General features: G+C 39.4%; 1 protein-coding gene across 1 annotated transcript in view; it reads right to left on the reverse strand.

The window, feature by feature from the left end:
* Nucleotides 1–219: 219 nt before the first annotated feature.
* Nucleotides 220–13,684, reverse strand: part of LOC308077597 (uncharacterized protein) — a 32,539-nt gene continuing 19,074 nt past the window's right edge. The window contains exons 13-20 of the mRNA XM_080418343.1: nt 13,423–13,548; nt 12,172–12,273; nt 11,916–12,018; nt 7,902–7,992; nt 7,168–7,235; nt 4,087–4,157; nt 496–597; nt 220–342 (exon numbers count right to left, since the gene is read on the reverse strand). Coding sequence (XP_080274469.1) covers nt 228–342; nt 496–597; nt 4,087–4,157; nt 7,168–7,235; nt 7,902–7,992; nt 11,916–12,018; nt 12,172–12,273; nt 13,423–13,548 — 778 coding nt within the window. The 3' untranslated portion in view covers nt 220–227. The remainder of the gene's footprint in view (nt 343–495; nt 598–4,086; nt 4,158–7,167; nt 7,236–7,901; nt 7,993–11,915; nt 12,019–12,171; nt 12,274–13,422; nt 13,549–13,684) is intronic.

The raw sequence follows: 13,684 nt of genomic DNA on the forward strand, positions 1-13,684 counted from the left end.
ACCACTACAGGCCTGCAATGACGGTAGTGACCAGCAGAGGTTGCTAAAAATCGTTATTTGTGGACCTGCCTTGTATTACTTTAATGAAATTAACTCATCAAAGGCACCACTCACTTCACACTGGGTGTGATTTTTATGTCAATGAATGATGAACAATTGAATCTTGCATGCTACAATGTAGCTCATGTATTCAATAGAACATGTAAATAAATGTCATGGAGAAAATATTAGGTTTTTACCTCACTGTTAGCTGACTCATACATGTTCCTCTCTATGTTCTGAGCATCAGTCACCAGGTCCTTGCTGTCCTCAGCTGGGTCTAAAGTTGACATGTCCTCTACACTGCTCACCAACACACAGAGAATGAAAGAGACAAAGTAAGACATCATATTCAACTCATCATTCAATGAGTGATAATTGTTCAGCTGGTCTGGGGTCAAGAAGATGGTGAGAACACATTGTATTGGTTCTGCTTTCTGTGTGATGAACACTCACAGCCAGCGGACATTGAAGTCACGGTAGCTCTGTGGGAAGTCTTTATGCCAAGACGTCCTCATGTCTGCTGCAGAGAGAGGGAGGGCTGTGATGGAGTCCCAGCTGAGAGAAAGACAATGATAGAAAAGACAAAGAGACATAGGGAGAAATAATGAGGAACACATATTATTATGATATTATGTCATAATATTCTATGATATATCTGTAACTGCATGGGTGGAAACATGACCTTACATTGTGTGTGTGTGTGTGTGTGTGTGTGTGTGTGTGTGTGTGTGTGTGTGTGTGTGTGTGTGTGTGTGTGTGTGTGTGTGTGTGTGTGCGTGCGTGCGTGCGTTCGTGCATACTTGGTAGCCCTTTGTAGTGTAAACTAGACCCCCACCAACCACCCAGAGGCAAAAATAATGATATTAACAATAATCATAATAATAAAATAATAATAATTAAAAGAAATCCTCCTAAAGGATGTCTAACAAGGTGGAATTTACCATAAAACCTTTTAGATCAAAAATAGCAGATCTACAAGCTTGCGTGTCACATTGTGATGTGTTGGGAGCTTGTAGATCTGCTATAAAAAAAAGTATAATTTTGAAAAGTATTTTTTATTTAATATTTAAGTATATTTTCAGAGTCAGCTTTATTGTCACATCAAAGATTTACAGAAGTAAAAAAAAGTGGGTGAAATTCATTTTGTGTGCACGTTCTATTGTTTTGTTATTTCCATAGAAATATATATATATATTTTTTTTATATTGTGGCATTGATACTGTTACTACAGTAACAGAACATCTGAGTACTTTGTCAATCACTGTCTGGCAGTAATAGAAGTAAATGTTGCTCCTCAACAAGATGACATAAAAATATAAATATTGACAAATAAAATCAACCAACATTTTAAAGATCAAAGGTGACAGAGTGTTTGGTGTACCGATCACTGATAAGCTTTAAACATCTTTTATAAAGACATAAAACCATCATCATCATCTATCTCATAACTGACTGTTTCATGTCCATGATTTTAATATTAAAGTCATCTTTCTGTTTGTTTATAACAGTTTTATGTTATAAATAATTTTGATGTGAATTAATTAATTGTGACTATCAGTTGAGGCTCACACAGATCAGTGATACTTGTGTCTTCAGGTCCAGGTTCACAACTGAAGTTCAAAGGTAAATTATTTGAACTGTTACTGTTCATAGACATGGAGCTGGATAAGCATAGAAGTTCAAACACGCACGCACGCACGCGCGCACGTCAATGACACCTGGAAACCGACATGTAATCTACAAGCTCTTTCAGTGTGATCCAAAACACATGCTGGGGGCTGGACGTCAACTCGGACTGTAAAGAATCTGGGTGTGACCTTGGACGATCAACTGTCGTTCTCGGCAAACATTGCATCAGTGACACGGTCCTGCAGATTCCTCCTCTACAACATCAGGAGAATTCGCCCCTTCCTCACGGAGAAGGTCATCCAGACTCTTGTCATCTCCCGCCTGGACTACTGCAACTCCCTCCTTGCTGGTGCTCCGGCATCTGCCATCAGACCTCTGGAGCTTGTTCAAAAAGCTGCGGCTCGTCTGGTGTTCAACCGCCCCAAGTTCTCCCACACAACTATCCTTCTCCGTTCTCTACACTGGCTCCCCGTAGCGGCTCGCATTCAGTTTAAAACCTTGGTGCTAGCCTATAAGGCAGTGAAAGGAACAGCTCCTTCTTACCTCCGGGCTATGGTCGATGCTTACACCCCTGCCCGACCACTTCGCTCTGCCACCTCGGGGTGACTGATTGCCTCGTCACTCAAGGGTCCTTCTGGTCGATCTACACGGTCACAACTTTTTTCTGTTCTGGCCCCACAGTGGTGGAATGAACTTCCCACTGATGTCAGGACAGCAGAGTCACTGCCCATCTTTCGCCGCAGGCTGAAAACCCACCTCTTAAGGAAACACTACCCTTCCTCTTTGCCTGGCCTACTTGTTATTAACTAGTTGTACGAACTATTGTTTTATTGTTGTATGGTTTTATTGGATCTTGTTTAGTCGATACACTTATTTGTTTTAGCTCTTGCTCATTTGATTTTGCTATTTTGTCTCATCTGTTTAAGAAAGTAGGTAGCTGATATATTGCACTTTTACCTTAGCGCTAGGTATACTCTTGGTTGGTTGTTTTTGCAGAAAATGCACTTAAGACTTCTGGTGATTAGACTTCTGGTGATTAGTAGTTTCGTACCCTACCTATGTTGAATGCACTTATTGTAAGTCGCTTTGGATAAAAGCATCTGCTAAATGACTGTAATGTAATGTAATGTAATGTAAGGACTATGCCAAAAGGTGAAGACACGAAACTCACAACCATTGGCCAAAGGGTGGCGCTGTAGCACTCAATTGAAAATGCCAACTTTGAACAGGTACAACTCATGCCCTGTTTGACCTACAGCCATGAAACTTCGACACACACATGCGTCTCCTCATGCCTAACAACTTTCACACTCTTTTGACCTCTGACCTTTAGATCTCCCACCATTTGAATTATATGAAAAGCAGTTCAAATCAAAATCCTCCTGGGATTTTTGAGCAATCTGCACAAAACCTTTTACACATGAACTTTGGACATATGCCGACAGATGTGAGCAGCTGGATTCTTTCTCTAAGCTTTTATGAGCCAATGTATATTGCAGTTTTATAACAATTATTCATCTGCCGCATAACACATACATGCAGACTCACATTTATTTTAAACTTTGCAATAATGTAGAGGGTCCTTGTAAACACAAGGTCGCCGGTTCAAGCCTCACCTCATGCAGACTTTATTTAAATTGCATTACACACAACATGACTGTTTCAATTAATGCATGTGCAATTGTAAAGATAACATGAAATGCTTATTTGAGAGTAGTTATTTTCAGATCGGCTACTTTCACTAGTTTTGGTACCGAGGAGACATCACATTTCTCTATTGGTAAATGGTTTGTGAACAACTGATCTTAGTGTTAGTGAAACAGGGGCTCGGTTCATGGCAGAAGGCAAGAGTCTATAATCTTCAACAGACACCATCAGGCTGGATGAAGCCTTAGCTCAATCACTACTGTGACAGCCTGCGAGTCCGAAGGTTGAGAGTTCGATTCCTGTCTATGGCCATGGGTTGAGGTGTCCATGAGTAAGGTCCTTAACCCTTAGCCACCATCCCTCAGCTATGGAGAATCCTCATTTGTTAGTTGCATGGGCTGCTTTGTCTCAAGTTCAATCTATTCTGTTTCTACGTCTTATTGTGCTATTGTTCCATATCGCTTTTTGCCTATCATGCCATGGCCCCGTTTATCGCTGCTTGCAGCTATATTATTGTTTGTGTTTAAATGTCTCGATGAATTGAATATGCAGGACCCCAATGGAAACAAGCCATGGTGCTTTCTTGGGTTTATCCTTTTACCAGCCCTTGTATAAAACTTTACCTCTGTGCTTTTTGTGTGCATTTAACTCAGCATTAGATCAAATGGTTGTGATATAGTGTTGTGTATATTGTATCATTGTATTGTATTATAGTGTGTATATTGTATAGTGTTATAGTGTTTATATTGTTTAGGAGGATTCACATACTTTGTGTGTGAAGGTCCAGGTTCATTATTGAAGTCGGGAGGTTTTCTTGTAGATGTGGACGCTTGATGAAGCTAGAGAGAACAAGACATTTAAGTAGGCTTCAAATGACTCCCAGATCATATAGAAGCTGAACATCTGGCATGATATTAAAAGAAGTGGAAACATCTGTTAGTGTTTAGAAATGCTGGATCTACTTCGCGTCAGCGTCTAATCACTCTCTCTGGGTTTATTTCTCAATAATGACTTGCTCTGCAGCGATGATCCCGCTTATTATACGGCTATTTAATAAAGAAATATATATGTCACAGGGAGATTGGAGAACCATGGAGATTGAAGACAGAGCGCTCGTTTTTAGGCACGGGGCTTCGGGGCGAGGCGGGCCTTTGATGCGACGCGGACCTGTCTTTTGTTGTTCCCCCCCACGTAGCAACCAGCAAGCTACGCTAGGGGAACGCTGAACACGCGTTCACACGCACACGTGATAATAGTTATTGCCCATGACGGAGGCGCGCCGACTCAGGAGAGCTTGAGGCCGAGGAGGCGCGCCCTGACCGCGCTGACCGGCCGATGCTCTGCTAGTCGAATCAGCGCCGTCCGAGTTGTGAACCGATAGGGACAGAATAGTTATTTTCATGGATCACTGTGTGTGTGTGTGTGTGTGTGTCAGGGAGAAACTAAAACAAAAGCCAGAACACAATAAAATTATCTTAACAGTCCTGCTTTCAATAAACCAAATTGAAAGCATGAGCGCGCGCGTGCATGCGTGCGTGTGTGTGTGTGTGTGTGTGTGGTCGCGGCCATATATGTGTGTGCACTTTAGTTGGGAAGCCTGGCTCGTGGCTCCCTCTAGTGTTGTTTCTAAATTGAAAGCATGAGCGCGTGCGCGTGTGTGTGCGTGCGTGTGTGTGTGTGTGTGTGTGTGGACGCGGCCATATATGTGTGTGCACTTTAGTTGGGAAGCCTGGCTTGTGGCTCCCTCTAGTGTTGTTTCTACAGAATTGCTTTGGGGGCGGTGAAAACGAGTGCTCCTTCTCCAATTTCCCTGGTTCTCCAATTTCCCTGTAACATATACATTGACCCACAGGTAACAACGAAAGGATTTCATTGCTTACGGTAATGAAAGGTGCATCCAATGCAACACGGTCGGCTCGGAAAACAACAGATTGAACAAGTGTTGATCAAATAAGAACAATGTCTATGTCTTTTTCTTCCTTCAAATGTTTTCAGAAACATTCTAAAGTGTACTGTTTAGCTCTAAATGACATTGTGTATTTGTTTACATGGCTGCCATGTTGGATACGGCAAACAAACAAATCAAGCAACGTAGATCGAATTGAGCAGGTGCTCTGAGTCTTTGATTAGACAGCGGTCTGTAATTGAGTTCAGCGGTCATTATTCAAAAACTACAGAGCGCTGAATTCAGTGATTGGCCAATCAAAATCAAGCATTCAACCAAGCCATGTAATAATATGTTTTAAAGGTTAATTTAATTCCATCTGGTAACCCTCAACACACCACTGGGTGCACCTCTACTGTTATGACATACCCTACATATATATCTATGGCATTTGAATGCATAAAGGTTTTATGAACATAGTCATTAATCCATGTTATTACACGGCTTGGTTGAATGCTCGATTCTGATTGGTCAGTCATCGGTCGTTAATTCTGGATAATGACCGATGAACTCAATAACGGACCGCTGTGTAATCAGAGACTCAGAGCACCTGCTCGTGCCAACCTGTGCTGTGCTGCTTGGTTTTATGCTTTAGCCAACATGACAGCCATGTAAACAAACAAACAATGTCATTTACAACTGAAAACGTTGCTCTCAAGAATGTTTTTGAAAACATTTGAAGTGAGAAATAGACGATGCAGTAACCGAAAAGTGATTCTATTTGATCCACTGCACTTCCTTGTTTATCGTGGCACAACAAAGGGGGAATACCAAAACGCTCGCCCCAAAACACAGTCGCCCCGGGGCAAATCCGGCGGTATTACAGGCAAATTGGCGGTATATAGAATGGGGGGCGAGTGTGTTTTGGGGCGAGTTTTCCGGTTACCTTGTGGAATACTGTCATTTGTTTTCCGAGGCGAACTTGTCCCCCCAGCCCAATACTTATGGAATACTTTCATTGCTGTAAGCAAGGAAATACTTCATTTTGTTGTAAGTCATTTGGGTAAATGTATTTATGTATTTATTAAAGTTGTACAATGCAGAATCATTTTTAGCAACCTCTGCTGGTCACTACCGTCACTGCATACAATTTCCCTAGTCCTCGATTACCCAGAATTCCATTCGTTTTCACCGGAAGCCGGAAGCGTTTCAAAAAGCGATCTTTTAATTGTTTTATACTATCTACGGATCGTTTCTCTTAGCCAGTGGAGCATTAGTTACCATGAGCTGTGCTTTCTTTTTCTGTTCTTTTTCGATCTTCCAATCCTACATTATCTTAAAATCAGCGTGAGGTTCCTTTTTGTTAATAGCGCGGTAGTTCCTGGCCAAACAGGAAACCGTTGCGGTAGTTCCTGAGGACGTCGGCCACGACGTCATGACGTTGGCCAGGAACGTCATTTTCCCGGGAAAGTCCCCCCCGTACACGTTCAATAGAAAATATATAAATAAAAGGCTTCCGGGGGTGAAATTCACGGAGTGGGTGTTGTGAAACTTTTGCCACTCGCAAAAGATATACAATTTAACTTTAGTTTTGTTGAAAACGTTACCTAGTATTACTTTAAGTAGCCGTGTAATAAGCGGGATAATGCATGGGGAGGTGGTCATTATTATTATAATGACCACCTCCCCATGCATTATCCCTTGCATATTCTTTCATAAAAACGTTTAATACACCATACATACACCTTTAATTTCTAATTGTAGTGAAACTAACCTGGTTCTTTGGAGGACCAAGTGTATTATATAGTTATGATAAATAAATAAAAACACTAAAACACATCATAACACTTAATAACATAAGAACACAAATAAACTAAGAAACTAAGAAATACAATAAACTAGTAAGTCTGTTTTAAAATGAATTAAAACTAAATTGAAATAAAAAAATAAAGTCAAAACAATACCAGGAGTATTTTTTCCTTTTCACCAGGAGAAAGGGGAGATGTTGGTGTTGATGACTTCCTCCTCCTCTCTACAGGAGAACAACAAACAAACATTCATTACACATGATGAGTATACAAGAGAAGAGGTCTGATACATTGTTTTATGACCGTACATAAATATCACTGTAAACTCAATTGACCGTATTCACACAGTGGCCATTTTGTTCTTACATCATACTTGGAGGTAGACCCTCCCCCTCCAGTATGAGGTAAGCGTTAAATGGAAACAGTGTGAACATGTTAGTTTAACCACATCAACCCTAGACTCACTATAGAATGAATGAATGAATGAAGGAATGAATGTCTTTATTGCAGACTCAAGGTCCATAGATCATACAAATACATACTCCAACAATAAACATGAATTAAAAACAGTCCTTTACACAATAAATTGGGACAGTTATAAATACAAGCAGTTAAGCCAGTGTCTCCTAAGACTAGAGGAATATCTGATGCAACTCTTCACAGGGTTATTTATATTGACAATGATGCTATTCTCAGACTCATCCAAACGGCACATGAATCTGTGCATTAGATTCCTAAGAACAGCTTGGAGAGTATTGACTCTTTGTATTCTGGACAGGACATAATAGATGAACATTCTGTGATAATATGTGAATATCTGGTGAAAATAGCTGTGTGGGTGCGTGCGTGTGCGTGTGTGTGTGTGCGCGCGTGCGTGGTTAGATCCTTACCCATCTTCATGGTTAGAGCCTTACCCATCTTCATTAGAGGCTTCTTCCTCACCTCAGACCTCTTCGCATTCATCAGTTTCCAGTAGTCCTCCTGTAATTAACAGACAATGAGAGAGTGATGCTACATAGAGCTGTTCCTTAACCATTATTGTATCTGAAGTAGCCCCACCCGTTAACTGTAGTGAAAAGCAGAAATGGTAGGTGCGTGTGTGCTTACGTCTCTTTTATGAAGGACGCTGCGTGCATTTACGCTCATGTCATTCCATTGATCATTACAGTGATATTCCCAGATGTCGTCGAAAGGAGGATCAACAACATAGATCTTAGGTTTAACTAATGTTCTATGCTCTACACATCCAAAATGCTCGCTGCCAGGTGTACCCTGGAATTTTCTCTGTCCGCTCAAGTTTTTAATGTTAGTTTTTATTAACTGAATTTGACAAACGTCTAATTATTTAAAACTCCTCTGTGTGTCATGCTGCGCTGCCAAGAGCAGGCAGTTAAAAGGGGGAGGGACCTTTGGATGCAGGCGGGTGCAAAAAGAACAGATCTTCAATCAAAAAACGTGACACGTTGTTAGCTTGTAGATCTGTTCTACAGGTAAACAAGAGAGAGAGAGAGAAAGGGAGAGTTCTATTGCTGAGGTGAGTGATTAAAGTTTTTTTTTTGACAATTTAGAATAATTTGTGCAGTCTGTCATGACTTTATAGCTATCAGGCTTTTATGGAAATCAATGTGAATATTGAATAGGAAACATATGGTGCACATATCAGTCAAGGTGCACCATCTGACCAATAAGAGAGTGAGAGTCACCATCTCTACACAGGCTGTTACACTGACTCATACTGTCAATATTCCCTTATTATGACTGTGAATACACTACAGTCATCCCCACATACAGTATACACATTATACTCCATTTGATACCTAAGTGATACATTCTAGTTAATTGCATGCAATCATAAAGATATATTAATGAGTGGTTATTATTAAAGATGGCTCTTTAATTGCTTCAGTCATCAAATCAATGTCTCTGATTAGATTGTTGATGGATGAAATTAAAACTTTTACCCATAATTGTCAGAATCTGCGTTTCTGTCTTGTTTTTGAAGTGTTTCTGGTACCTTATTCTGTTGTATCGTTCCATTTGTTTCCTGTTCTACTTGTACTTTTATTTTGTAGTGATGTCCTAGTGTTTTCCTGTCTGCCCTAGTTACTGTTTCCTGTCCTGTCTCACCTCCCTGTGATTATTAGTTATCTCCACCTGTGTCCTACTAGTACCTTAGCCATTCGGCTAAGGTCACAACACCCATTCCATGAATTTCACCCCCGAAAGCCTTTTATAAACATATTTTCTATTGAAAGTGGACAGGGGCTTCTTTCCCGCGAAAATGACGTCATCCGGCCGGAAAACGGAAACGGAAATGCACCGGTTTCCTGTTTGGCCAGAAACTACCGCGCTAATAACACAAAGGAATCTCACGCTGTTTTTAAGACATTGTAGGATTTGAAGATGGAAAAACAACAGCAAAAGAAAACACAGCTCACGGTAACTAATGCTCCACTGGCTAAGAGAAACTATCCGCAGATAGTATAAAACAATTAAAATAACGCGTCCGCCTTCCGGTGAAAACAAATGGAATTCTGGGTAATGCAGGACTACGCTAAATACATGCAGTGATGGTAGTGACTAGCAGAGGTTGCTAAAAATCGGTATTTGTGGACCTGCCTTGTATTGCTTTAAGCCTGTTAAAGTATCAAACTCTCTGTTTAATGCACCAGAATACAATAAATTATATCTGCTCTGTTGAAAAGTTTCTGGGGGATGGAACATCCCCCAGTTCCCCAACCTAAATGGTCACACCCACACTATTAATCTCCACCTATCACTAGTTTCAGCCTTAAAATTACTTGATTTCATTATTGAGGGTTAGATTTGGAAAATGATAGCACACCCACCCAGTGCAACATACCAGCTGTACCTGGTTTGGGTATTACAACTGGTATGTTGCACTGGGTTCAACATTAAGTACAACAATGAATACAAAAATACATTTGGCGTGCGGCAGTGACTCCATGGGTCGATAACATAATTATACTACTAATAATAATAATGTTTGCTGCACACGCCACCAAATCTGACTTCAAGGTTTTCTGAAAATAAAAATAAAAGACTGGATAGATCAGGACCTCACTAGGTAGAAGCAGTGGTGTAAAGTAACTAAGTATATTTACTCAAGTAGGCCTACTGTACTTAATTACAATATTTTTACTTTACTGAAGTAGTTCCAATTTCCATTACTTTTACTTCTACTCCACTACATCTCAGAGGCAAATATTGTACTTTTACTCCACTACAATTATTTTAAAACTTTAGTTACTAGTTACTTTGTAGATTTTGATTATTATTACAAAACATACATTAACCTCTTCAGCCCTATATACATTTCAGCCATTTGGAAATAGCCGATACAAGCTCACAATGCGTTGCATTGTGAGCTTGTAGATCTGCTATTTTAAAAAGATTTGAATACATTTTTAGACATAATGATGAATTGTGTAACGGGACATTCTGCAAAATGAGTACTTTTACTTTTGGTTTTAAGTATATTTTGATGCCAATATTTTTACTTACTCAAGGAAAGACCTTTACTTGTAAGAGAGTGTTTCCAGTGTTTCTGCAGTATTGATACTTTTACTTAAGTAAAAAATTTGAGTACTTTTCCCACCACTGCTTGTAAGCCCCGTGCGGGCTGGGCATCTTGTGGTGCAGGACACTATAATAAAAAAGAGCTATCTAGTATCTATCTATTTATCATGCTAAAAAATGCCAGACAATACTCTTTGCGTTCTCAGCACTTGCTTACGCCAATATTTCCCATATAACTGTATGGAGCTTGGAAAAAGTGTTTCTGTGTTTTTTGCAGTGGTGTAAAGTAACTACTAAGTACTGTACTTAAGTAAATTTTTTAGGTATGTTTACTTTACTGGAGTATTTCCAATGTTCTGTACTTTTACTTCTACTCCACTACATCTCAGAGGCAAATATTGTACTTTTACTCCACTACTATTATTTGAAAACTTTAATTACTAGTTACTTTGTAGATTTTGATTATTATTACAAAACAAATTCAGCCCTATATACATTTCGGCCATTTGAAAATAGCCGATCTACAAGCTCACAATGTGTTGCGATGCAACGCATTGTGAGCTTGTAGATCGGCTATTTTCAAAAGATGTCACACAAAAGATGTCACAAGATCTACTTGTTGTTAACTAGTTGTACGAACGCTTGTTTTCTATTGCTGTATTGTTTATTGGATTATTGGATTGTTTATTGGATCTTGTTTAGTCGATCCACTTATTTGTTTTAGCTCATGCTCATTTGATTTAGCTATTTTGTCTCATCTGTTTAAGGAAATAGGTAGCTGATATATTGCACTTTTACCTTAGCGCTAGGTATACTCTTGGTTGCTTGTTTTTGCAGAAAATGCACTAAAGACTTCTGGTGATTAGTAGTTTTCGTTCCCTACCTATGTTGAATACACTTATTGTAAGTCGCTTTGGATAAAAGCGTCTGCTAAATGACTGTAATGTAATGTAATGTAATGTTCACACATTTGAAAACTTGAAATGGGACATTCTGTATGATGAGTACTTTTACTTTTGGTACTTTAAGTACATTTTGACGCCAATACGCTCTGTACTAGGCCTGATGCTTTACACCAAATCTGTTTGCCTAAATAGCCGATATGAAAGCTCACAACGGGTTGCATTGTGATGCATTGTAAGCTTGTAAATCGACTATTTTCGTCAAATGTTCACCTCAGAATAAAGACACTAGGGTTCCTGGTTACCTGGCAATGGCATCCCTATTTTAGACACAGTTCTGTTTATTGTTTAGTTTTTTAATGTCACTGAATGATGAACAATTAAATCTCACACGCTACATTGTAGTTCATGTAGTCATTAGAAATGTAAATAAATGTCATGGAGAGAATATTAGGTTCTTACCATGCTGTTAGCTGACTCATATATGTTTCTCTCTATGTTCTGAGCATCAGTTTCCAGGTCCTTAATGTCCTCAGCTGGGTCTCCTGTATACATGTTGTCTACACTGCTCACCAACACACAGAGAATGAAAGAGACAAAGTCAGACATCAGATTAAACTCATCATTCAATAAGTGATAATTGTTCAGCTGGTCTGGGGTCAAAAAGATGGTGAGAACACATAGTATTGGTTCTGCTTTTTGTGTGATGAACACTCACAGCCAGCGGACATGGGAGTCACGGCAGTGCTGTGGGAAGTTTCTATGCCAAGACTTGTTCATTTCTGCGGCAGAGAGAGGGAGGGCTGTGATGGAGTCCCAGCTGAGAGAAAGACAATGATAGAAAAGACAAAGAGAAATAGAAAGAGGAGGGAGAAACAATGATGAACGAATATTATTATGATATTATGACATAATATTATATGATATATCTGTAACTGTACAGGTGGAAGCATGACAGGTTATTTTATGCGGGAGCCCTTCTAGATCCCCCCCATATATATATATATATATAATATATATATATATATATATATATATACACGCACGCACGCACGCACGCACGCACGCACGCACGCACGCACGCACGCACGCACATATACTGTACTGTGTACACATGTATTAACCACTTAAATCACATTATTCGTATTCGGGGAAAACATTTGCAGAAAATGGCAGAAAATGGCAGATCTGAAACTAATAATTCGTTTTAATTGAACTCTTATAATATATTTTGATATCAATATTTTTGTACCTCTACTTAAGTAACATTTTGAATAAATACTTGTGGTATTGCTACTTTAGTAAAATAAACAAATCGGAGTACTTCTTCCACTACTGGTAATAAAAGTAGTAGTAGTAATTGTGTATAACATATAAATATTGACAAATAAAATCAAACAACGTTTAAAGATTTTCTACTCTGTAAATAAAGTGTTTTATATTTGTGATGATATTGAATGTTTGGTGCTATTTTATATGTTGATGAATTAAATACCTAGGACCCCAATGGCAACAAGACCGGGGGCGGCCATAGCTGAGTGGTTAGTGAGCCCGCCTAGGGAGCCAGAGGCCCTGGTTGCCCCAGGTACGATTCCAGGCCACGCCAGCATATGTGTCGATGAAATGAAATTTGTCCCTGAGCAAGACTCTTAACCCCTAATTGCTCACAGGCCCTCATTGGAAACAAACTTTAAACATATTTTATAAAGACATCATCATCATTATCATAAATAATTAAAATGTGAATTAATTCATTGTGTCTATCAGTTGAGGTTCACAAAGATTGTGTTTTCAGGTCCAGGCTCACAACTGAAGTTCAAAGGTTAATCCTTGGAACTGTCACTGTTTATAGACATGCAGCTGGATAATCAAAGAAATGTTCACCAAAAAAGAAAGAAAGAAAGAAAGAAAGAAAGAAAGAAAGAAAGAAAGAAAGAAAGAAAGAAAGCAGACAGAGAGCCAACGTTACCTTGTGGCTATGCTCTTCAACACATGGCAACATCTGCATCTTAAAGCCTCAGCAGTGTTCCTGGACCAACAGCGTCTACATTCCCAGTAGTCATCATCAGTGGTTGGTTTTGCTGGTCTTTTCCTCCTGGCAGACAAACACAACAAGAGTCAAGTTAGCTGTGTATTAAATCTGTTAATTCATTCACATCCTGCATTCAGATAACTTCTCGATAGATAAATAATGTTTTCATTTGAATAATTTGCACTTATGAGATGACATT

This window comes from Gymnoscopelus braueri (genome assembly GCF_963280865.1).
Source record: "Gymnoscopelus braueri genome assembly, chromosome: 21".
Taxonomy (NCBI): Eukaryota; Metazoa; Chordata; class Actinopteri; order Myctophiformes; family Myctophidae; genus Gymnoscopelus; species Gymnoscopelus braueri.